This window comes from Gymnoscopelus microlampas (genome assembly GCF_963454915.1).
Source record: "Gymnoscopelus microlampas genome assembly, chromosome: 14".
In the NCBI taxonomy this organism is placed as follows: Eukaryota; Metazoa; Chordata; class Actinopteri; order Myctophiformes; family Myctophidae; genus Gymnoscopelus; species Gymnoscopelus microlampas.
The window spans coordinates 9,737,235-9,764,312 of record NC_139951.1 but is presented as its reverse complement, the minus strand read 5'-3'; the positions used below and the strand labels follow the sequence as shown (position 1 = coordinate 9,764,312).

At 41.2% G+C, this 27,078-nt stretch overlaps 1 protein-coding gene across 1 annotated transcript; it reads left to right on the top strand.

Annotated features, from left to right (window-relative positions):
* Positions 1–556: 556 nt before the first annotated feature.
* On the top strand, positions 557–26,918 carry vps35l (VPS35 endosomal protein sorting factor like). The gene is made up of 30 exons (XM_084077873.1): positions 557–589; positions 2,013–2,112; positions 3,730–3,912; positions 5,110–5,229; positions 5,338–5,362; positions 5,582–5,661; positions 7,194–7,322; positions 7,699–7,783; positions 8,372–8,428; positions 8,682–8,778; positions 9,439–9,486; positions 10,883–10,976; positions 11,425–11,625; positions 12,530–12,576; positions 13,167–13,278; positions 13,958–14,074; positions 14,195–14,248; positions 14,458–14,538; positions 14,734–14,796; positions 15,607–15,692; positions 16,415–16,495; positions 17,303–17,366; positions 17,957–18,055; positions 18,890–18,967; positions 20,080–20,194; positions 22,754–22,893; positions 23,561–23,726; positions 23,835–23,953; positions 24,390–24,539; positions 25,197–26,918. The coding sequence occupies exons 1-30, from the start codon at positions 573–575 to the stop codon at positions 25,293–25,295; spliced, it is 2,907 nt and encodes a 968-aa protein (XP_083933999.1). The 5' UTR covers positions 557–572; the 3' UTR covers positions 25,296–26,918.
* Positions 26,919–27,078: the final 160 nt, after the last annotated feature.

Genomic DNA, 27,078 nt, shown 5'->3' with positions numbered 1-27,078 from the left:
CCCTGAAACGTGACTGTCATGTATTATGTGACAGTAATGGATGAACTTCCAACTGGTCTTTGCACTTTTTTTTTTTGGTTTGTACATCTATGTAAACGTTCAAATTTCAAATATAAAGTGCTTACCCTATGGTCACGGATGTTATAATTATGTACGGTTTCTCAAAAGTACCATTATGCTCTGTATTGTTCCATAAAAAGCATTTTAATCTGACTGGTGGCCATTTTTTAATCTGCTTTCAACTGCGACCTTATCGGTTGGGAGGTGTATTGCACTCAGATACATTATAACTCTATACAAAAAATGGCCACCAATTGGATTTAAATGCTTTTTATTGAACAATACAAAAAATACGGGTATTTTTAAGAACCCGTAAATAATTATAACATCCGTGGCCATAGGATAAGCACTTTATATTTGACATTTGAACGTTTATGTAGATGTACGGACCAAAATGGGACAAATTGCAAACACCAGGTTGAAGTTCATCCATGACTGTCATGATATGACAGTTATGTTTCAGGTCTATGAACCAGGAAGTGTTGAGACGTCATGTGACCTGTTGAAGCAACATGGCCGCCGTACAGTGGTAAGATGCTCTTTTCTCATCATAGTACAAACTAAATGTGTTTTTTACATTATTATACATGTATTTATCTTGATTTACGTGTTCAATCACATCCCAGAGGATGTCGCCGTAATGCATGAGGCGTGTGCACGTGTTAACTTGTTTTTATTCTGCAGACTGTCAACATTAGGAAGATTCACAACATTATTTAGTAACAGTGATGGAAGAAGTACTCAGATATTTTACTTAAGTAGAAGTAGCAATACCGCAATATAAAAATACTCTGTTACAAGTAAAAGGCCTGTGTTAAAAATGTTACTGGAGTAAAAGTACAAAAGTATTGGCATCAAAATATACTATATATATATAAGTACCAAAGGTGGGGCTGATTTTAATTATTTTGTTAATTTATACTATAATGATACACTATCATTTATCAGCTAATGTATGTTATATAAGAATGATTAAATCTACTGTACAATGTAACTAGTAACTAAAGCTCAAATAACTGTAGTGAAGTTAAAAGAAGTACAAGGTTTTATAAAATATATTATTATAAAAAATTGAAATACTCAAGTAAAGTAAAAGTACCTCAAAAGTGAACTTGATGTACTCAATTACTTTCCTTTCCACCACTGCATTCCACTGAAGAAAACCCCCAGTGACCTAATACACTTGGGTTGTGACATGTGACTCCACTTCATGACCATTTAAATGCATTAGACTAACTTTAATGAGAAGGACTGCTCTGTGAGAGACACAACTGGATTATTGCTGCACAGTTTGTGTAATCACGTCTACCTCAGACTGAGTCCATCCGAAAACACAGTGTATACATAAATTAAATAGGCCCAAAAATATTCAGTTAAGCACTTTTTTTTCCGAATCCATATTCTGGCCGGGGGGGAAACTTTGGCCAAAAATAGCTGATTTACAAGCTCACAACGCGTCAACACTGTGATCAGCTATTTTTGGCAAAGAGATTTGGTGTAGATGGAAGAAAGCGGTCCAAGTACAGAGCCAACAAAACATTTTTGCATTGAAACCTATGACTTTACATGTGTTTCTTTTGAAAATGAATGCATGAACTAAGTGTAATGCTTTGATTGATTGGATACTTCATTTGTTTTAGCTAGGCTTTATGCCCTCACGTGATTTTAATGTTTTTATATCATTTTTTTGATTTGTATACAAATATTTGTAGCACTTTGAGACAGAAGTTGTTGTGCATTATAAATACAATTATTGTAATTAAATAATTATAATTATCTAATTCATCAGCAGAGCATAGAATATTAACACATCAATACATGTCATCAACAAATAGAAATATCTATATTTACAGAGGAGAAAGGGGAAAAACAGCAGCAGTGTATGACCCCTCATTTCAATGGGATTTAATCAGAAACTGTCGCGTTGTCGTGTGTGTTTCCTACACGTCTAGGCGTTCCCGTGAGCGTCGGTATGAAGCCGAGCTGCAGAGCTGTCGCCTGGAGGCCGTACCGGTGGAGTTTGGCGACTATCATCCTCTCAAAGCCATCACGGTGAGTCAAACGGCACATTATAACCCATTCAAACCGGGAACTTATCTGTGTAACCACTTTATCTATATTTTATACTTTGGCTGTTCAAAAATAGCAGATCTACAAGCTCATAGCGCGGCACCGAGTGCCGCGCTATGAGCTTGTAGATCTGCTATTTTTGAAAAATCTTCACCATTTGTGCAAATATTTGAATATATATATATTTTTAAAGGGAACATTTGTAACTCAAATCTTTGCAAACACCAAAACTCCCTGGAACAACATATTTTGAGATGGGGGGTCGGCGGCCAAATACATATCATTTTGGGGGTCCTTGACATGAAAAAGTTTGAGCACCACTGATATTAAAGCGACATACGTTTTTCAAAAGACTGTTTGCTTTAAATAGTATATATAGCCTACAAAGATTTGCAAAGGTTTTCACAATTTTTCAAAAAATAGCAGATCTACAAGCTCATAGCGCGGCACTCGGTGCCACGCTATTTGAGCTTGTATATTTGCTATTTTTGGATAGCCAAAGAAATCTAAAAATGACACCGATTCTTTCCCCGGTCCAAATGGGTTAACACCAAATCTCCACCATTTGAGAAAAGGGACACCTGTCCTTGCAGAATGGTTAAAGCACAAGTCAACTTTGTTAGAGGTTTTGGGTTGTGTAGTAGTTATACCTTGCCACGATGTAACTGCAAATATTGGGGAGATAACTTCAATACAGTTGCTCTGTTGATTAAAACATTGGTCATCCAAATTTTACTTACGGTACGATAGGTCTCACTTAAGTCACACTTTTAGCACATGCCTGACGAAGGTCCAAGCGGCCGAAACGTTGCAATAAAAACCTCTTTATAAGTGAAGACAGTGTGCGGGACTCTCTCTTCCATATTCAACGTTCATACTCCGACGCACCTGTCCGTTTGTACAGTAGGTGTGCATAAGGACATTTCCTAACACTTTTAGCACACATATTAAGGTGACCAGATTGGATTATTACACTATATATACAAATGTAATTAAAATAAAAACGGGTTCATTGTCTTTTGGAAAGAAATATGTCAACTTCATGTTTAATTGAATATCTTAGAACAAGTTCCAGTTTGTTCCAATCTGCAGATTCACTTTCCCGCCGTATAATCTGAAGACTCACCTCTTCATTTTCCACCTTATTAGCCCGGAGCAGTTGACCTAGGCTTGACGACCATGCAGTCAATGCATGTTATTTAGACAGATGCCAGGTTCATTTGTTGACCTGGCATTCTGTAGTTTCTATAGTTTCAATGAACAGATATATTTTTTTAAATAATATATTGCTTAGACTGATGCCAGGTTCTTGGTTTACCTATCCTAGATTACTGAGGCACTACACTGTCTCTCTGCATTTGATGTATGTGTTTGTATACCTTGCTTACTGTAAGTCGCTCTGGTTAAGAGCGTCTGCTAAAAGCCTAAATTGTAAATTGTATGTATGCTCCCGCAACTGAATCGCTGTGTTTGCTATTGCACTTGTTTAAGAAATAACAGTAGTACCTACTAAACACAACCTGTAGACACAAAGCTCATACGACGGAGCATTATTGTAATCGTGCTTATTAAGCAATAATACATTCTCTCTCCACCCAGGTGACAGACACCAAGTCTCGCCGCGGGACCCGCAAAGGAAGCACCTCGTCCTCTTCCTCATCCTCTTCCTCGGTGGTCCCGGACCCTCTCAGCTCCATGTTGGACGGTACAGACCCGCTGTCCATGTTCGCTGCTGCGTCCGCTGTGGAGATCCCCGCCCTGTCACACAGCGCCTCCGCAGGGGTGAGAGGACACACACACACACACACACACACACACACACACACACACACACACACACACACACACACGCGCGCAATACAGCAGGGAGTTAATTATTAGTGACAATGAAATGCTTATTCTACAACTCCCATACTGTCAAAATATATAAAGCAAATATAATACAAGTAAGTGTTATTGTCGTCAGGTGCTATTGGAAATACATATTTCTCAAACAAAGAATTGTGTTGCTCTCGGGCAGAAATCTTCTATCACGGTGCAACGTGGCACGTTTTAAGCTTATAGATCTGCTATTTAGAACAAATTTGCCTATGATAACAGCTCCAAAATAGGTCTTGCAAGTGGGCAAATCACTTTAATAAATGTGTAACAAATAAAAAGTATTAACAGGATCTTGTTTAGCTCCATTGGAAATAAATATAAATCACCACAAATCAATAGAAATGTATTTTATTTGTATTGCAGCATCTCCACAATGTAAAAACAATGTATTCAATTAAATGATAACATTGTAACACATGTTCATCCTTTAGTTCCACATTGTAACAACTTCTCATCATTACATTTTGGACAACAGGAATGATGTGAGTGGAAATGAGGAGGCTGAATATGACTATTTCTCTCTGCCCAAATGAACCAACACTCTTGTGCACGCACGCACACACACACACACACACACACACACACACACACACACACACACACACACACACACACACACACACACACACACACACACACACACACACTTGCTTGTGGTTATCCATTGTATCCGGTGATGACTTCCTCCTCTGCAATTAGCGATGGGTTCTCCTGTTGGCTGTATACAGTAGTTCAAAACGTGGTGTGATCTGCACCGTCTGCCACACACACACACACACACACACACCAAGCAAATTGCTTGGTGGCCACAGAGCACTGTTAATCTCAGTGACACAGAATCACCACAGAGTTAGAGGGTGCCGCCCCGTGTAGTGTTTGTGGGACTTGTATAAAACAAATATTATACAACAGGTAGTTCCGGCAGATCAGGCATTAAGTAGCGAAAGAACCAAAATCTCTGTTGTGATTCGGTCCAGTACTGTACAGTAGGTACTGTCCCCGTCGGAACGTTTTCGGTACTCAACCCTAATGCATCCATCCATCCATCCATCCATCCATGCATCTAGTCTGATGTACAGTAAATGTGTGTGTTTTCAGGAGTTAGGGAGGAAGAAGAGGGAGAAGGAAGAGGACTTGGTGGGAACAGACTTTGAACCCTGGTCGTCGAAAAGAGGAGAGATCCTGGCCAGGTTCACCACCACTGAGAAGCTCTCCATAGTGAGTACTGTATCTCACGACAATAAACTGTCCAGAATGTATATATGTTAGGCAGACATGTTTCAATATGTTGAAACTTAATGACTCCATTTTCTTTTTGCGTTCCAGAATCTCTGCATGGGCTCTGACAAAGGTAATCGTGTGTTTCAACCAACCAGAACTCACTAACCTCTGTATTAAGCTAAGGAGAAGTATTGATAATATGTTCAGTATGTGAAAATAGTGTGTCAAAAAAAGTCTCCCTGATGACTTATCTTCATATTGATCGGTAACATGTTAAGTGCTTAACCTGTTTTTATTATTATTAATGTGATTTTTTAAGTTGTATTGGTGCTTCCTGTCTGTGCTGTAGGCAAGGCTCCCAGCCCTGGCAACTCAGCGGTATCAGAGAAGGTCCGGACTCGACTTGAGGAACTGGATGACCTAGAGGAGGTAACATTACATGCATTATATCAGTGGTTCTCAAACCTTTAACATTCCAAAGACCCCCAGTTTGGTATGCATTAGGCCACGGACCACCATAACTCTGAGAGTGTACAAATGCAATCAAATCGACCCGTAAGGGTCGATTTGATTCCATTTGTACGCTCTCTGAGTTACAGACCTGTTAGGGTCCATTTTGTCCCTAAATATCAATCATTTTGGACCTCCTGGAACCGCGGCACTTTGAATAACCAGTGCATTACATACACATTAAAGGCATTGTAGGGAACATTAAGCCTAAATTTAAAAAATATGTATATATATATTTTTTGCATTTTCTCCCCTCTATCAGCCACTATATAATGATGCTGGGGTGTTTTCCTTCATTGAAACACAGTCCTCTGTCTGAAATCCGTATTTTCCCTTCTGTTTATGTTCATGTTGTTTATGTCCGGGTCGTAAATTAACGCACGCATGTGCGTGTCCGTTCGCGTCCGTGCCCGTATCAACTTTTTACTTTCGGTTTTAAAACGCTCTCAAACTTCTTTTTTGAGGCACATAATTTACTTTTAAAAAATCGTTTGGATAGAATTTAGTTGTTTAGCTTCATATATGTGGTCAATTTATCATGAAAGAGCCTATTTAAAAATATAAATTCAGAGAACCGTAGGGTCGGGCATTTCCGCGAATTGTATCCGCATAAGGCAACCTATTTTGGGCATGACTCATTTAAAAAGTCCCCCCTGCGTCACCCCCTGGTGGTCGGGGAAAAGAACTGCTGGAGGGGCGGTGTTTGACAACAGTTTTTTTCTTTGATTATGTCTGAACTCCCTACAATGCCTTTAAGTCTGTGTGTATGTATTATGTACGGGCTGATATCCATTAATATTGTGATATTTTGTACCGTATATGATATTTTTCATGAATCAAATACCCCCTCCAAATCAGTAATTCACTTGTTGCTAACTTTCTTGTGAGATGATGTTGCCAAATCGTTTGCTAATTGTGTTGGCATCAAAATGATGTTACAGGTAACTAAAGCAGAAGATGCTAAACATGTTTATGCAGTTTTGTTATATGTAAATTTCATATAAATGATTTATAGTTGGCCCGGACGGTTGGCGTAACCGTCTGGGCACCTAGGCTGGTAATCCAGCCTGACAGTGTGTTGCGGGTTTGACTCCCGGTCCCGACGGCCTTTGCTGCGTGTCACCCCCCATCTCTCTCCCCATTTGTTGTCAGTCTACTGTTCCTATCAATAAAGGCAGAAAAAGCCCCCAAAATATCTTTTAAAAAATCAAATAATAATTTGTATTTGTGACATCATGTTCCGTGTTTATTTATTTTTTTAAAAGAGAGAGAGAACATGTCTTCTTTTAGTAAAGGGCCCAAACTTTAGACATCCATCACTCTAACCGTCATTTGACGATTGCTTAGCTGTCTGCCAAGGTACATGCAGGTACACGTGGAAACCCCTTGGATATTGTGCAAGCCTAGTGCATGTGTGAACAGTATGTTCATGTTTGTGTGTGCCTCTGCAGGGTTCCCAGAGAGAACTGCTGAACCTCTCCCAGCAGGACTATGTGAACCGCATAGAAGAACTGAACCAGTCTCTGAAAGAGGCCTGGTCTTCAGACCAGAAGGTCAAAGCTCTGAAGATCGTCATCCAGGTAACAATAACACTCTGTACTCCAAAGGGGAAACTATACAGCCCACCCACAGCCACATCGCTGGCAATGTCATCCTCTCAGATTTCATACTGTCTGTCTCTCCTACACTGTCTGTCTCTCAGCTTCAATCATTACTGACTGTCTCTCCTACACTGTCTCCCTCTCAGCTTTCCTCCTGTCTGTCTCTCCTACACTGTCGGTCTCAGCTTTCCTACTGTCTGTCTCTCAGCTTTCCTACTGTCTGTCTCTCATACACTGTCTGTATTTGTAAAGAATAGAAAGTGAAGTGGCATTTCTACTGACTCTACGTCCCTGCTTTTGATGTATATTTCAGTAGCAACAGCTTATAAACATTGTATAAACGGTTTATTTTCAGTGCTCCAAGCTTCTGTCAGACACCTCTGTGATCCAGTTCTACCCCAGCAAGTTTGTCCTAATCACAGACATCCTGGATACCTTTGGTGGGTAAAACACAGACACACGTCAAATATACACAAGGTGCATGGTCAAAATAGAATTCAAATGTATGTCTCTTTTAGCACCAAAAGAGACACTTTTAGTACCAAAGCAGCAGCAATGGACTGTATTCAGTCAGAAAATCATGTTGACAGGGCTCAGCGCCTGTTCAACAGTCTGATGGTTGAGCAGTGAAAATTGCTCCATAGTCCGGTGGAATGGCTATGATAGGTATTGCTGGCCTACAGATTGTAAATCGGAATCAACTTTATTGTCACATCACAGGTTTACAGGTGTAAAAAAAAGTGGCTGGAATTAGTTTTTGTCAAAGTTCCATCGTTTTGTTGTTTTCAAACTGTAAAGGGAATCAAAGATATCTACGACGTATATACATGCATAATCCAGCTGTTCCAGTATGTACATGAGGTTAGACATAAGGTGCAAAAGGTGAGACACAAAGGTGGTAGCACTTTCGTTGGTCCATAAAGCAGCAGCTACAGTATGTACATGGGATTTAGACGTTAAGGTGCGAAAGAGTGTCAGTGTTTTTGTTCAAAAACTAAATTGACTGTGATCTCTGTCCTGGTTCTCAGGTCGGCTGGTGTATGACAGAATCTGGACCATGTGTTCCGATCCACATCCTCTGCCAGGTAAGAAGAACTATACTCTTCCTCCTGGAAGCAGTCAGTTCATAGAGCTATACTGTACGTAGATTGTGCTGGTGGTGCAAAGTGTTAATTTAACCGTAACGGTCCATTTCTAAATCATGAGTAAGGTAAATGAACACTGAGGCCTCTAGTTTGAAGGCTGTATGTTGAGGACTCAATTTGTTTCAGATCCATTTTTATACTGTCAGAGATAAACAAACAACCAGGATTTGATTTGTTTATCCTCTGTTGTCAGACACCTTCTCAGCCGACGATGTGAACGACACGGCCAAAGAAACCTGTCTCAACTGGTTCTTCAAGATCGCCTCCATCAGAGAGCTCATCCCTCGACTGTATCCTTCCGATCATAGACGATCACATAGAGTTTAATTATACTAATAATTTAGTAGTAATAAAAACATTACTATTTAATGAGGAGGAAACTTAAAGGTAGGTTAAGTGATATTTTTGGGTTAAAACAAAAAGTATTTTGTTAAAAGGTTAAAGCACTATAATCTGATAGTAATCATTGCTATAGAGTGTTTGTTCAGTAACAGGAGTCTCCCCATCTCTCCAGCTCTTTAATAAACAGAAAATACATTTTCCGGTAGGTGTCAAAATCTCAGCCAATCAGGAGAAACTACCAATTTTTAAGCTTCATTTTTATAGTGTTCCAGTTCCAATTTTGTCTGCTCATTTCTTAGTGTCATCACTTCCAATTTCACTTGTTTAATCTATATCCTGATTGAGTTCTCTGTCCTGATTGGATAAAATTGGAAATGAAACTGAAACTGAAACGAAAATGCATTTTCTGTTTAATAAAGAGCTGGAGAGACAAGGAGACTCCTTTTACTGAACAAACACTCTATAGCAATGAGTACTATCAGAATATAGAGCTATTTAACACTTATTTTAACCAAAGAAAATCACTTACCCTACCTTTAATGGTGGATTCATTGTGCAAGTCCACCAATATAAACGATAAGTTAGAATCTTTGACTCACATTTTACAGATACGTTGAAGCAGCCATCCTGAAATGTAATCGTTTCCTGACTAAGACGTAAGTTATTCTCAGTCTGTTCTTCCATAAAGTTGGTCCTCTGCATGGTTCAACGCCTTTGACCCTCAGGTGGGATTTGGCGCCAGAACAAACATAAACCTTTTTAGTTGATGACAGACTTCATACATTCCTCCCAGTTGGTGAAGCATCAAGTAAAGAGCAGGTTACTTTTTAACTGATTGTTTATTTATTTAAAATTTGTATATTAAAATTATATTTTATACAAGGTCTGAAAATACATTGTGTTGTATGTATGAAGGTTACATCTATACATAACACTACTGACCAATATGTGCATTTTCTGACTAGACTTTGTATGTTTTCGGCCAGCCCGACAGTTGTATTTATACTCCATCGCACGTCAGTGTCTCTTGCCACCAAGAACTCATTTACAAGCTAACAAGGTGTTGCATCGTGATACATCGTTAGCTTGTAGATCTGTTCCTCTTGGCAAGCGGCACACACTTGTTGGCAAGCGACTACGTAGTATATTACTTATCTGCTCCCTGATCTGTTGACACGTCTTGGCGAGTTGGCACCTCCCTCAGGTTTTAAAACCTGCTCTCACCCCCCTTCCCATACCCATGCTTCTCACTATGGCGAAGTATCCAATGCAGTACATGTTATCCTGTTAGGCTAAGTGCTTTACTGTGTCTTCGTGCTGTTTACATTTTTGACTAATAAAGTATTCAATCAATCAAGTTGACAGGCTTTAGCTAAGTTTGTTTCTCTGTGACTGCTATAGTGCTTTGGGCATGTGTGAACAGGAGGGGGGGGGGGGGATTCAGCAATAAAAGGCTGTTCACACCAGTGTTGATTTTTTTGACAGATTTTGATTTAGTTTTAGTCATAGTCTTTTGAATAAAGTTCCATTTAGTTTTAGTCATATTATAGTCATCTGAAATTTTATAGTTTTTGTCTAGTTTTAGTCGACTAAATATCATAAGATTATAGTCGACTAAATCTACAGTTGATTTAGTCGACTATAATGTATTTTGGCGGTGCCTTGATGGCGTCGTGATGGCTGATTTTACACTTGGTTGCGCTCTGAAAATAGCAGATCTACAAGCTCACAACGTGTTGCACGCTGCGACACGTTGTGAGCTTGTAGATATGCTATTTTCAGGGCGCAACACCCGAGCACAATCAAACATAAAATGACTTGTCTTTTAGTTCTACTGGATCTCTTCTTCCAACCCGATCTCACACAACTTAGTATACTATAACTATATCGTTTACCATTGTTTTTGTTATAGGTACGGTGCAGACTCTGCCATCCACAATTTGATATCTTTACTTTAATTCAGCTTGTTTATCGGAAGAGGCAAAGTGTTGCCCAATGGTGCTTGAAAAAAAAGATACTGTATTGATGATCAGATTTGCTCCTCTCCTACAGGGGCATCCAGGAGACCCTTCCTCGACTGACAGCTATGATCCGGGGGATAGGAGACCCTCTGGTAGCAGTGTACGCCAGAGCCTATCTCTGTAGGGTGAGTCTCTACTGAGATGGACTTTTTTTTCTGTCCATCTGTCCAGAAGTCTCTTATTTATCAGAATTATTTAGGATACATTTATACATAAACGTTATGCATAAAGGTACAGTAGGAGTCGTCTCTTTGTGCGGTGCACACAGCCTGAGGAGAACAAGTCACTTATAGACCATGTACTGAGTGAAACAAGTCATTGAATAATCAATTACTCAAAACTCACAACATGTTCATTGGCAACATGTTTTTGTATGTGCCCTTTGTTCCACGTTGTAAATAATTAATTATAAACATTTTATGGACTAAATGAATTGCATAGAATAAGCAAATAAGCAACATATTAATTGATTATGAAAATAAATGTTAGTTGCAGCAATATGCTATAATAAAGCAAACAACTTATCTTTCCTCACTTAACTGTGTCTGTGTGTCTGTCTCTCTCTCTCACCAGGTGGGTATGGAGGTTGCCCCCCAGTTGAAGGACAGCCTGAACAGGAACTTCTTTGACCTCCTGGGCACGTTCAGACAGATCCATGGAGACAGCGTTCAGAACCAGCTGGTCCTGCAGAGGGTGGAGATCCCCGTCTATCTGACCCTCTACTCCCCCGCCATCCACTGGATCCTACAGTGTGTCGCATACAGAGCACCTGATGTACGTACTGTAGCATGCACACTAGTGATGCGCGGACCGACCCGTAGCCCACAGGTCCCGCGGGTTGAACCGCGGGGTGGGCGGATGGATTATAGATTACGACGCAATTATCGCGGGGCGGGCGAGGCGGGTCAACCCACGGGGGGAAAAGAATACCTTCTCTCTCTGAAGTACCTTCTCTCTAGCGCGTGTGCATATTCTCTCACTCTCTCTCTCTCTCTCTCTCCCTCTCTCTCTTTCTGGAAAGCAATTGAATGGACTTGCTTGTGTGTTGAAAAGCTGGCTCTATTTTTTATTGATTTTTAGCGGCGCTAGCCGCTCTATACCTTTAGGTATAGAGCGGTAGCCCTCTATACCTGGCTTTTGCGTCAACGTTCTGATTGGTCAGACACGTCAACAAAGTGATTGGTCAAGCTTCACGTGACACGTGGCTATAAACACATTATAAACACTTATTGATGACAAAATGTATCAAAGGCGCCGCTACCTTCACACAGGTGTGATTTTTTTTTGCGGGACGGGTTGGGCTCCAGTTCGGGGAGGGCGGGTAATAAAAAAAACCTGACCCGCACATCACTAATGCACACACTCACTCACGCTCGCTCTCTCTCTCTCGCACACACACACACACACACAGACACACTCGAACTAATCGATTTAAATGATTATAAAAAATACTCAATAGTTTAATAAAATAATGATTCATAATCTAGAAACACACTTCTCGGTTAATTGATATTGATAGTTGTAGCTCTAAACACACACGTGCGCGCACACACACACACACACACACACACACACACACACACACACACACACACACACACACACACACATAGACACATTGATGAATGATCTGATTTACATGCTGTGTGACATTGCTTTTATGTTGTTTATCTTCCAGCCTCTTCTGACAGAGATGATGGAGAGGTGTAAGAAACTGGGAAACAAGTGAGTGGTTCACCGTACTGACTCGTACCAGTCTGCTAACAATACTGGTACCACTACGAGTAATAGGCAATAGTTTGTGGCTGAATTCCAGTGCTTGATAGTTGTTGGCAACATCATGGAAGTGTCGGCAAAATTGGGAGAAAAAGAAAAAAAGATAATTGAAAAATAAGTATCGGTTGATACAACCAAGGAGCTGGGTTAATGTTAATAATAAAATGTACGTATTTGTGTAGCACATTTTAACAACAAGGCAAATTTTGCTTTACACAAAACATCAAGCAAAACATTATAAAATGTCATTAGGATACAATAAAAACAAAATAAGTAAAAAACAACGAATAAAAGAAACAACTTTTTGTGGTATTAAATCACTATTTCCTTAAATAATGAGAAGTGTCCCTTGATGACCTCAATAACACACCAGCTCTCACTAATATAAATGTATAAATAAGAACAAATACATTATACACATAAGACCTACGGAAGTGCTTCCACCTTTGTGCCTATTATTCAGTCATTTAGTTTCCAGACAGCATAGCGGTAAGAGAGTTTAATAAATGTGTGTCCATTATTCTGTGTCATTCCCACAGTGCCTTGCTGCTGAACTCCGTCATGTGGGCCTTCAGGGCGGAGTTTGTGGCAGCCAGAGCCACTGACTTCATCACCATGATCAAAGACTGTGACGAGGCTGGCTTCCCAAAGGTACCGAGGATGCCACTTATTAGCTGCTTCTCACACATACAGTATATTTTGTGTCTGTACTCTTAAGCTGGGTTTAATAATACTGTGCGAGTACAAGGACCTATAACAAACAATTATGATAATCTGGGTGGGCAAGCACTCGTTTCTGTTGCTACTAGTTCTTCCATATATATCTCTCCTCTCCTCTCCTCTCCTCTCCTCAGAATCAGTATCAAATGTATTGTCACGGGTTTACAGGTGTAACAGTGTGTGCAATTTGTTTTGTGGTAAAATAAATGGTGCATTTATATAGCGATTTTATCCAAAGCGCTTTACATAGATTGTGCATTACATTCACCCATTCACACACACATTCATACACCGATGGCGGAGGAAACCATGCAAGGCACCAACCTGCTCATCGGCAGCAAATAGGGGTTCAGCGTCTTGCTCAAGGACACTTTGACACTAACTCTGGGGGAGCCCGGGATCGATCTGGGAACCTCACGGTTCCCATCCGGCCGCTCTACCCCTGAGCCACTGCAAGCCCCATTGTTTTTGTCATTTCCATAAAATAAAAGGGAAGAAGGAGAGCAAGGAGAAGAGAGAGAGATAAGATAAGATAGATTTTTTTTGCAAATAAAAACAACAATTTATCTATAAATGTGCTCTCCTTCCTCCCCTCTCCTCTCCTTTCCAGCACCTGTTGTTTGGTTCTCTGGGTCGTAGTCTGGCCTGTGCTGATCCTCCAGAGGCAGAGAGACTGCCCATCCTCAATGAAGCCTGGAAGGTTGTTACTAAAGTCCGCAGTCCACAGGTAACATCAACTATCCTCACATGAGCTGTATATGAGGGACATAGATGACAGATTATATTAAGGTCATCACCTTAATATTAAGTCATTTGTTTAACGTTGAACGTTTCTGTCTTGTTTCAGGACTACATTAACTGTGCTGAGATCTGGGTGGAGTTTACCTGTCGACACTTTACTGTGAGCAAAATGGAACTCATTTCTGGATTCTTGACACTTTATATAACTTTTATCATCTCGTTTTATCATGAAAACCATGTCTCCTTATCGATTTAAAACCTTTGTAATCCTGTACTTACCACACACACACACTCAATCTCTCTCGCTCTCTTTCTCTTCCTCTCTTGCCGGTTCATCTGGTTCTCTGGTTTATTTCCTCTCTCTGTCAGAAACGTGAGGTCAACACTGTTCTGGCTGACATCATCAAACACATGACCCCAGATCGTGCGTTCGAAGATGCTTACCCACAGGTATGACAAACACATTCAGTGGTGTCACTAGCTGAAAAGAGCTGATCTACAGTCTATTGATTGAGCATAAAAATGAACATGCTTTGAAAATGTTCATGTTGGTACTCTATATTCAGGACAGCTGTGGTGTTATTTACAACCTGAAACGGTCTCTAGTACTGCAGTACACACGTTGTGTTTGTCTGTGTCTCACAGTTGCAGTCAGTCATCAGGAAGATTCTCACCTACTTCCATGACTTCTCAGTGCTGTTCTCCATGGTAAGACCTCTTCCATCACACTGAATACCAGGCGTTAGGGCTGCACCACTCTGGCTTAATCATGGCTTTATGAATTTAAATCATGGTTCCTATTCTTATAAATCAGTGGTTTTCAACCTTTTTCATATCAAGGTCCATTATTTATTCAGCATTTGAGCCACGGAACCACCATTTGATGAGATTTAGACTCTCAGACCCAAGACTTTTTTATCGTTGGATGTGATTTTGTCCACAATTCCATGCTGTATTGATGTTGGTACCAATAGGAGAGATAACAGGCAATTCTATCAATTCTTCTACATTCTCTAATTGTGTAGACTCTTATAAATTAAGTAATGCAGATGATTAACAATTATTTTGAGAGCGTAAAATGAAACGGGTCCATTTGGTTTCATTTTACGCTCTCAAGAGTCTCCATCATTTAGCTGGGGACCACCTGGAACCGCTTCAAGCACCGTTTGTGTTCCCCGGACCACTGGTTGAGAACCAATGTTATAAATTATAAAACTCCTAGTCCACAATCCTAGTGTGTTATCAGTCCACCTACCTGTACATACCCAGCAAGGGAATGGTAGCTCTGTATATTATACCAAAATAGCTCGTTAGTGGGAATGCTTTTTTTTAAAGCTGCACTAATGAAGCCAATTCACAACCTTTCGTGACTTGAATTGCATATGACCACAAATCGAGATTTCTATTTTAAATTGGATTAGGTGTGTTGACACGAAGGTCAATGTCCTTGTACCAGTGTCCCCAAGACATACAGTATGTATGCACCATATCAAGTAAACTACTTCCTGTCTTCCCCAGGAGCGTTTCCTGCCGTTTCTGGACATGTTTCAGAAGGACAGTGTCAGGGTGGAGGTGTGTCGGGCCATCATGGACGTCTTCATCAAGTATGTTCCCTTACATTTTTTTTAACCAATTATACACTGGTATCGCCCAGGGCCCTATACTAGGTCTGCTCCTTTTTTCCCTCTACCACACCAAATGTCTTTGCTGAAAATAGCCTATCTACAAGCTTTCTGAGCTTGTAGATCGGCTATTTTTGCTGAATGTTCACCCCAGAATAGGGACACTACGGTTTAAGTGGTTAATATAAAATAAGTGACCATAATTAACAAGTGTAACGCACATCCTCCGAGCAGCTAAATTGACCTGCAATTGAGTCTCCTGACCCCGCCGGTCATCAAATTATTGACTTAGGAATGCGCCAAAAACAAATACATCTCCATGAATTTGAGGCTTCATGGGGTGTGTAATTGATAGAAAATACGTAATTGTTTGGGTGAACTACTCCTTAAAAAAGGAAGGGCTCGCAGTCGCAACACACTTTTGAAACACTCCAAACATTTTTCAAACAAGTAGCAATCAAACGGTTTTTTTGGCTGCTGCTTGTTTGAATAAAGCTTGGAGCGTTTCAAAAGTGAGTTGTGTGAGCCCTTCCTTCTTTTATTAATTACGTTCCATTAAATTGAAATTGAAAACGACAAGGGCCGTCATCTGTCATTGTTGCTGTGACATGTCCAAACTGACTGATCCTGTCTGTGGTCTCTCATCCGTCATTGTTGCTGTGACACGTGTCCGACCTGACTGATATATGTCTGTGTCCCCGCAGACACCAGCTGGAAGCCACCAGAGACCCAGTCATCCTCAACGCCCTGCTGCACGTCTGCAAGACCATGCACGACTCTGTTAAGTAAGCTCTTTGTGTGTGTGTGTGTGTGTGTGTGTGTGTGTGTGTGTGTGTGTGTGTGTGTGTGTGTGTGTGTGTGTGTGTGTGTGTGTGTGTGTGTGTGTTGAATGTACCATCTAGATCAGTGGTTCTCAAACTTTTTCATGTCAAGGACCCCCAAATTGACACTTATTAGCCCATGGACCCCCATTTGAAATGATATGCCAGGGACCCCCATAAGAGAAGATATTTACGGCTCTAGCAGTGATTCTCAACCATTTTAATTTCAAGGACCCCCAGTTTGACATGCACTAGGCTACGAACCCCCCATTTAATGGCATTTCTATCTCTGGGACCCCAAACTATATTGTAAAATCAACGTTAATTTAACTCTGAGAGTGTACAAATGGAACCAAATGGACCCGTCAGGGTCCATTTGGTTCCATTTGTACACTCTCAGAGTTACAGAACCAAAAGGTCCATTTAGTTCCTAACTATCCATCATTTAGCTGGGGACCCCCTGGAACTCCCTCAAGGACCCCTGAGAGCCAATGATCTAGATCACTGGTTCTCAAAGAGGTCCATGAGCAAAACATATTCATAGTCGGGGACAAAATGGACCCTTGGTATGTAACTCAGAGAGTGCACAAATGGGGTCCATTTGGTTCCATTTGTACACTCTCGAAGAGTCATGGGGGTCCGTGGCCTAATGCATGCCAAACTGGGGGTCCAAACTGGAATTTAACAGTTTGAGAACCACTGATCTAGATGAGTTTACATAGAAGCAGTCATTTAATGAAGTGAACCTCTTTTAACTCTTTGTGTTGTCAGTGCTCTGACCTTGGAGGACGAGAAGAGGTCACTGGCTACTCTCATTAACGGCTTCATCCGCATGGTGAGTCAGTGTGAGCTGTTCATTCCTGTGTGTTAACAGCAGGCGGAGGATGCATGTTGGTTCACTTTACTTCACTACTTCATGAGATGAAAACTAAAGGTGGTTCAGCATAGGCCTGTCACAATTATTGCATAATCGTGTAATCGCAATTATTTGGGATAATCGCAATTATTTTTTGTATAATCGTTTCCATGTTGAAAAATCACACATTTTCACACATTTTCAAATATTTGAAAAAGCAGAAATAGCTGATCTACAAACTTAGCCACTAGAAAAGCGTCACTTTTTTTGTGTATAAAATGATTAAATATGTAAATAATTTCTTTGTATATTCAAGTTATTTGTCATATGTGCCCTGTGCAATTTTGTATTACTAAGCCTAAAAGGCAAACAGAATTATGTTCAATGCCAAACACACAATTAAATCGTTAATCGCAATTATTTGAGTGACAATTAATCGTCAACTTAAATGTGTAATCGTGACAGCTCTAGTGCAGCAGACAACTGGTTGAACTATCTGTGGATGACCCCATCTGCCTGCCTGCCTTTCTCTTTCTGTGTGTGTGTGTGTGTGTGTGTTTTTCTACTAGGTATCGTTTGGTCGTGATTTTGAGCAACAGTTGAGTTTCTACGTTGAGGCCAGAGCATCGTTCTGCAACTTGGAACCTGTTCTGATCCAGCTTATTCATGTGAGTACCGCTGCGGTGTGTGTGTGCGTGTGCACATGTATGTGCCCTTGTACACCTTCATTATGGAGGGTGGAACGTATCACAATTCATGCACACCATTACCGTCCTCAAGCATGTGCCTGCCTGCCTAGTTAACATAGTTATTCTAGTTAGGTGTAGCATAAGTGTGGTGTTGAGTGAAGCTACCATGGTCAACACATAACACTTAGAAATGTCCTATTTACCTGCAGAGGCAGGTGTGGCGATGTGGCGTTCGTTGAGTGACACGCTACAACACAGGCTGGTACAAACCGCGAAGCACTGGCGCCACACCCAAGCCTATCGTTTTTCTGCATGCTGTTTGTGGAAAGCGGCAAAATAGACACGTGATAAATGGTCATATTGAAATCATATAAGCATTATTTCACATAACCTTTCACGTCCTTTTGTTTCAATCAACCGAATATGCCATAGGTAAGAAAGTAACATTTTCTACAAGTTCAGTAAGCTACTGTAACTTGTTATGTCAGGTATAGTGTCGGTCTGGCATATGTGTGCATAATGTAGGTGACAGCCGATCGTGCTCACGCCACCAAAATGAAACACATACTGTATAGCCTGCGTCCGATGTGCATGAGGTCTGTTTAACCATTGTAAGTCTTATGTGAACTGTAGGGTTCACATCAGACGTTGGTCAGATCGCTGAGATCTTGTAAGGCACTAGTGAGACGGTTGTCTAACTGATGCACGTAAACTTTGACACGTTCCACCCTCATACTTCATTGTGTTGTGCCCACACCACTTATGTATCTTTGTGTGTGTGCGTGTGCGTGCGTGTGTGTGTGTGTCTGTCAGTCGGTGAACCAGCTGGCAATGGAGACCAGAAGGGTGATGAAAGGAAGTCACTCGCGTAAAACAGCTGCCTTTGTCAGGGTGAGACGTGAACAGCAGCCCCTTACACACACACACGCGCACGCGCGCACGCACACGCACACACACACACACACACACACACACACACACACACACACACACACACTCACTGCTCTGACAGCTGTTATCATTCTAATGTAACACTGTCATTCGAATGCAGATAATGAATTTTAATGAAGATAATTGGAATGCTAACTGTCATGATGTTATCAGTGATACTAGTGCTGTCGATGCTATCATCCTAATGTGCTGCTAAATGCCGTCCCCGTGCCAAGCTATCACACTAATGTGTGATGTTATCAAACTTGAAGACTGATCGGTGACACCAACTTCAGTTAGTTTAATTAGACATTAGTCGATTGGTTTGATACGTAAGCTACAAGTAAATGTTGACTTTGACGTCTCTCTCTCTCTCTCTCAAGTATTCATGGTCAGCATTTCTAATAATTATGTGCCATTTGGTCCATGTTATAAAATGGAAAGTTTTGTTTTTGACTCAATTGATCAAGTTCAAGATGTACCATAAGTTGTTTACAGATAACTTGTGATGAGCATTTAAAATAATGTTGTACTTTATTACCAACACCAAATAGGACCCTTTGGGGTTTTTGTGCATCCTTTTGACCAAAAGTTGTCACTTGTTCTGTGCATATGCTTTGTGTAAAATTAACTAAATAAGCGACAGATTAATTGATTTGAAAATAAACATCTCTCTCTCAATCTCTATCTCTCTCTCTTTCTCTCTCTCTCTGATGAATGCTCAAGTGATAATCTAAATGCGCGCGCACACACACACACACACACACGCACACACACACACACACACACACACACACACACACACACACACACACACACACACACACACACACACACACACACACACACACACACACACACACACACACACACACACACACACACACACACACACACACACACACACACACACACACACACACACACACACACACACACACACACACACACAGTTATATATCATTGTTACAGTCTTATTATATTGTATATTATGTAAGTTGTATTGTTATGCTTTCAACACTACTAATATCTCTCTCTCTCTCTCTCTCTACTCTCTCTCTCTCTCTCTCTAGGCGTGTGCAGCCTACAGTTTCATCACCATTCCGTCTCTGAGCAGCATCTTCTCTCGTCTCAGCCTCTACCTGCAGTCTGGTCAGGTGGCTCTGTCCAATCAGTGTCTGTCTCAAGGTGAGCCCACTTGTCTCTTTGTCCAATCAGTGTCTGTCTCAAGGTGAGCCCACTTGTCTCTTTGTCCAATCAGTGTCTGTCTCAAGGTGAGCCCACTTGTCTCTGTGTCCAATCAGTGTCTGTCTCAAGGTGAGCCCACTTGTCTCTCTGTCCAATCAGTGTCTGTCTCAAGGTGAGCCCACATGTCTCTCTGTCCAATCAGTGTCTGTGTCTCAGGGTGAAACCTCATGTGTTTTACCTCATAGTAAATACATTGTAATAGGAGAACTACAGTACATTGCATAACGTTTTACACCAGGAGTCCACTAGACCAGTGGTTCTCAAACTTTTTTCAAGTCAATACCCCCAAATTGATGTGTATTTGCCCGCTGACCCCCATCTGAAAAGGTTTTGTGCAAAAAAAAGATGATTCAACATTTGACGATTCAACATTTTCAATGTTTTTCAGAAATGTTCAAAGATAGCAGATGTACAAGCTCGCAGCACGAAGTGATGTGCTGTGAGCTTGTAGATCTGCTATTTTTGAATACCCAACATATAAATGTGTTCAAAGTGGTCAAAATGATTGATCTATATTAACAAATTTAGCTGGAGACCCCCTGGAAACACCACCCCCCCAGACCCCACTTTGAGAACCACAGCACCAGACGTTTTTCTTTTGTTTCCGAGAAGAAAAATGCTGACGGGTGTGCTGGGAATGCCTAAAAAAAAGGCGCTGAGCTGGTATTGTGGGCAGCACTATGCCACCACAGGGAAGTATGTGAAATATAAAACCCAAACAAATAAAAAACCCTAACAAGGAGATTCAGTGTCAGGCTAGTGTGCTCTCGTATAGTATTCTTTCGGTCTTTGTTGTGGTCGTTTCTGTCAGCTGTCCTTTCTGTCAACTCCAGATACTGTACAACATTAGATTTCCCCTCATTTCTGCGGTTGACTTCAACGGCAGAAGTGCACGCAAACAATGTGTTCAACTCTTCACCCCCTCTGCTGCAATTGGTCAGTTTGTGTAAAGTGATTTTGATGAGCACAGTCTCAGCACAACATGCCTAATGTTTAGCTGATTTTACACTGAAGGTGGCAGCCGCACTGAGTGCTCTAAGACAGTGGTTCTCAATCTTGTTCATTTCAAGGACCCCCAAATTGACACTTATTAGCCCGCGGACCCCCATTTGAAAAGATATGCCAAGGACGCCTATAAGAGAAGATCTTTACGGCTCTAGCAGTGATTTTCAACCATTTTAATTTCAAGGATACCCAGTTTGACATGCATTAGGCTACGATGGCATTTCTATCTCTGGGACCCCAATTTATATTGTAAAATCAATGTTAATTTAACTCAGAGAGTGTACAGATGATTATGTATGTACACTCCTAACTATCTATCATTTAGACAGTGTCTCTGGCAGGAGCTCGCTCTACAACCGTTAAAAAAATGTTTTAAGAGGTTTTGGAACTTAGACAGGGCCTTAGGAAGGTGTTTGAGGGAACAGAGTATATTGGATTATTCTAGAAGCTTCTGCACACTTTCTCCACTGCAGATTCACTTTTTGATTGCAGAGCCTGTTCTGCCTGCATGTTCTGAAGAAGGTCTGTGAAGAAAGATGAACATTAAACCAGTGGTTCTCAGAGTGGGGTCCAGGCACCATCAGGGTTCCTTGAGGGGATTCCAAATGGACCCTTACAGGGACTGTGACTCTGAGAGTGTACAAATGGAACCAAATGGACCTGTGAGGGTCCATTTTGTTCCATTTTGTACACTCTCAGAGTTATGGGGATCCTTGAAATTAAAACGCTTGAGAACCGCTGCTTTGAAACAATTGATCGATACTGAAGAAAGTGTGCGGAAGCCTCCTTCTTTTTGTTCACATGAACAAGACATCACAACGTGAAAGCTGTTTCCTTACCTTGTCTCCTAAGCCCCCCACCCCTTTGTGCCCTCCACCCTTCTCTCTCTTCATCCTTCCATTTTGTAACTGCCTCTTTTACTTCTCCTCATCATTCCCACGTCTAACAAACTGTCTGTCGGGAACCATGCATTAACTCATTCACTGCCAAACTTATTTCTGGCTGCGTTTTTTCGATTTTCTTACCTTTTTCAAGTGGTCACAGAATTTGTATCTCCAGTATGATCGATCCCCTGATGGTTGCTAATCACGGAGGGTTTCACTGTGCTTCCCGCGAAAGAAAACCAAAATGTCATCGCGACCTCCCATTCGTTTGTTATACTTCGTTGAAAATAGCATGTCTCGCCAACAATACATAGTAAAACACAGGAGCCGAGATACCGAATATTTCCCAAATACTTTAACCAGGAAGTGAGTGGAGCAGTAAATCTTTGGATCACGTTATCTACTGTTTCTGTGGGCAAAATTTAAAAAATAAATTATATATATATATTAAATTGTAAAAAAAAAACGTCCAAAAGTCGTTTTAGTCGTCCTTGGTAGTCTGGGCCTTTGAAAGAAAGTCTTCAAAGTCGTCCTATGGCAGTGAATGAGTTATTCTTCCCTTCTACTCGTTCTCATTCCTCTCCCCCTCTCTCTCTCTCCCTCCCTCCAGCCGATGCGTTCCTGAAGGCAGCGGTCAGTTTGCTGCCAGAGGTTCCTCGCTCCATCAGTGTGGAGGGGAAGCTCCGCTCCTCAGAGAGCTTCCTGTTGGACTTCATCAACAACTTCCTGTCGATGCTGCTGGTCGTCCCGGTAACCAAGCAATCACCGTCTCGTCACTGTAGCCATGGTTGCAGCTGAGAGAGGAAATGGCTGTGTGTGTGTGTGTGTGTGTGTGTGTGTGTGTGTGTGTGTGTGTGTGTGTGTGTGTGTGTGTGTGTGTGTGTGTGTGTGTGTGTGTGTGTGTGTGTGTGTGTGTGTGTGTGTGTGTGTGTCATTGTCTTCCTTGTATGCTTGAACAGTGGTTCTCAAACTTTTTCATGTCATGGACCCCCAAATTGTCTCTTATTAGCCTGCGGACCCCCATTTGAAAAGATATGCCAGGGACCCCCATAAGAGATTTTTACGGCTCTAGCAGTGATTCCCAACCATTTTAATTTCAAGGACACCCAGTTTGACATGCATTAGGCTACGGACCCCCATTTAATGGCATTTCTATCTCTGGGACCCCAAACTATATTGTAAAATCTATGTTAATTTAACTCAGAGAGTGTACAAATGGAACCAAATGGACCCGTTAGGGTCCATTTGGTTCCATTTGTACACTCTCAGAGTTACAGACCCATAAGGGTCCATTTAGGTCCTAACTATCCATCATTTAGCTGAGGACTCCCTCAACCGGACCCCACTTTGAGAACAAATGTCCTTGAGTATCCGTGTAAATAATATTCGTTTTTTCTTTTCTTGTGTGCGTCTGTAGGACCACCCAGAGCACGGCGTGTTGTACCTGGTGCGAGGTCTGCTCAACATGGTACAGGACTACACCTGGGACGACACCAGCGACGCTAAGATCAGAGTTTACGTCAGCGCCCTGCCTCTGCTAGCCTCCATGAGCCAGGAGACCTACCTGTATAATATACCTAAAGGTAACATACATACACACACACACAATACAAATGCCTCTACCACATCGATTCCCAGCCTAGTGCAAGTATTGCAAGTGGCTGTATGCTCAGCTCTCTCGTCTCTCCCAGTCGACTCCAACGAGACTCTGTACGGCGGAGACCCCAAGTTCATCACAGAGATCAACAAGCTGTGTGAGACCCTCATAGGACAGGTCCTGGACCACCTGAAGGCTCTGGGACGAGACGAGGTAAGATGCCTTGACTGAAGGTTGGCAGGAGAGGTTCTTTGCACATGCTAATGAACGACACACTAAACTTAACTGCATTACCCTCGTGACTACAGTAGTTATCCTTTAAAAGCAAGCCCGGTCTCCTATATAAACCTCCTTTTATCACTTGTCCACACAATAGAAATATACATTATTGCCTGGCCATTCTTCATTGCACAACTTTACCCATTGTTATATATCATTGTTATAGTATTATTATATTGTATATTCTGTAAGTTGTATTGTTTTATGCTTTCAACACTACTAATATCTTGTTCTCTCTCTCTCTCTCTCTCTCTCTCTCTCTCTCTCTCTCTCTGTCTCTGTCTCTGTCTCTCTGTGTCTCTCTCTCTCTCTCTCTCTCTCTCTCTCTCTCTCTCTCTCTCTCTCCCTCCCCCTCTCTCTCTCTCTGCAGCAGTGTGTTCGTCGGCAGGGAGCTCTGGCCTTCTCTCTGTTCAGCTGTCTGCTGGCCCACGGTGACCTGAGGAACAACAAACTCAACCAGCTGGCGGTGAACCTCTGGAACCTCAGCCACAAGCACGGCTACTGTGACACGCGCACATCCGTACGTTCTAAACCCCCCATGCAGGATACAGGATTTATTCAGGATTACATTACATGATTGATACAGGATACAATAGCCACTGAAACACTACAGTATATTTTGTTGACGGAGGTTGTTGACTGGGGTTGTAGAAGAGATTGTTAGGTCTGCTATTTTTGCTCAATATTCGCCCAGAATAGGGACGCTAGGGTTCATGTGGTTAAGAGATTGATACAGTATATATACAGGATTTGTGATTCTTCAATGTGTTTCCCTGCATATCTGCATGGATTCAAGTTATCAGTCGCCACGACTGATTTCAGTCATTTTGGATTCCATAGAAGCGAGCATGTCTTCTGTGGAAGCATGTTGCGCAGCGAAAACAGCGGATCTACAAGCTCTCGAGCTTGCAGATAGGCTGTTTTTGGTTATTATTTTAAGCATTCGTAGTGGTCAAACTAGCAATATGTTCAGAAGCATTTTCTATGAAGTCGTAATAGTCTCGGATAGTTCATACTTTTGTATTAAGCATTCGTAGTGGTCAAACTAGCAATATGTTCATTACTAAAACATCATATTGTGTTAATTGTTTACGGCGTGTCTGTCTGTCTGCCTGCCTGCCTGCCTGTCTGTCTGTCTGTCTGTCCAGCTGACTGTGTTTTTTTCTGTTTCCAACAGGTGAGAACTCTGGAGTTCATCAAACACCAGGCCAAGCAGCCTGACATGGCTCACATCTCAGACATGGTCCAGAGGTTGGCCCTGCAGTCCCGCACCTGAATCTAGGAACCAGTTATTTCTCAAACGTGTTCGTGCCAAAGTGATATGTAGTTGGTTGCGGACCCTCCCCCATCTGAAAAGAGAAGAGAAGATTTGTGTTAAAACAAAATCAAGATTTTTCAAAAATGTTAAAAAAAAAGCAGATGTACAAGCTTCGTGCCGTGCTGCGAGCTTGTATATCAGATTTTTTTTAAATAGCCATGGGAACAAATTTAGCTGGAGACCCCTGGGGGCCCCCGGACCCCACTTTGAGAACCACTGATCTAGACTACACAACACGACACAACACAACACATACAACATGAGAATTACACCTATCTCTGGTCCGGTGTGTGGACTGTGTCTGTCAACAACAATGGATTTCATTTCTTGCCATTTGTTTCATCCTCTGACTTGTCTACAATGTTATTATAATTTTTAGTCAACATTGTCCTCAACAGGGAGTTAGTGAGGCACTAGTCTCACGAGCCAGACTGTTGCCTTCCACAATTTTCAAATGCTTCCGTCATACAGTCTGGAGCACGGAAGCTCTGAAAATGATCAGAGGATAAAGCGTATGTGACGCCTCCTTCCCACTTCCGTTTCGTCTTTAAAGTCACACAATTGTATCCGAATATAAATCAAAATCATCTAAGCACGTATAGCTTGCTGCTTAGCAGAAATGGAGATTTAAAAAAAAAAAAATATTATAAATGTATATTTTTGTGAACGGAAATGATGGCATCCTGTCTCGGATTCGGGGAGGTGTAGTTCCAGACTATATAGCATTCGGAGATTGTGGAATAGTTGTCTGGCTAGTGGCTACGCAACACTAGTGAGGCACTAGATCTGAACTAGAGGGAGTCTTTTGCAATTTGGTAGTGACAGAGTCATAACTAACGCACTGGACCACAGCTAATATACACCATAAACCTAATGTCGTTCTTACTCTGACAGTTAACTGTGTAAAAACCTTAACATTCCACACAGATAAGTCTTTTTTGCATTAATTAAAAAAAAGCTATACTTGCACAACAATAACAAGCCAAACATCTGCATTGAATTTAAAGTTAAAAATGGAAAAGAGAGCATTGTCGTGAACTACAGAGTGGGACGAACTCCATGTGGGAATTGTAGTTAATTCATGATTTCATACACGGTATGTACTTTCTGTATAAATCTCTGCCATTTCAGAGTTTCAGAGACTTCCATATGCTGAAGTTAACGCTCATACAAACAGTAACTAATTACTTTTTGTCCATATGCAAACTGTCAAATTGACTGGGGTTTAGATTTCAAATCGACAAAAAAAATAATACTGTACATACCACTAAATGGTAAGCTATCCACTTAGTGTGCCAAATGCACTTTTTCTGTTTTTAACAGAAGAGCTGTTCCAGTGCAGTGTTATATGTATTAATATGCACTGCTGGTGTCTTTTGTTTTGAAAGATAATCAAGTCTCATCATGCATACAGTATGAACTTGTATGATTGTATGCAACGCCATTTTGTGATGATTCAATTGACTATTATGATATATTGTTAACTTTATGTATTTCGCAAATCAAATGTCAGTCTTCATCACACGCTTGCAGTTTTGTAAATTGTGACAATATCTGAATAAATATTTTACCCTATGTGTACATTGATGGTGTTTCTAAATCATTTATCATTTAATTGTCAAAACGTTAAAGTAACGGATATTAAAAACACGGAACATGTTGGTGTCGACTGACAAGAGGTGATTTATATATGGAAGGAAGAGTCATGTTCAATGTTAACAAAAGCGGTGCTGTCATGACA

Coding starts and splice junctions, on each gene's coding strand:
- vps35l (XM_084077873.1), top strand. Junction 14,249..14,457: donor TTACCTGTCGACACTTTACT/GTGAGCAAAATG, acceptor TCTCTCTGTCAG/AAACGTGAGGTCAACACTGT. Junction 14,539..14,733: donor TCGAAGATGCTTACCCACAG/GTATGACAAACA, acceptor TGTGTCTCACAG/TTGCAGTCAGTCATCAGGAA.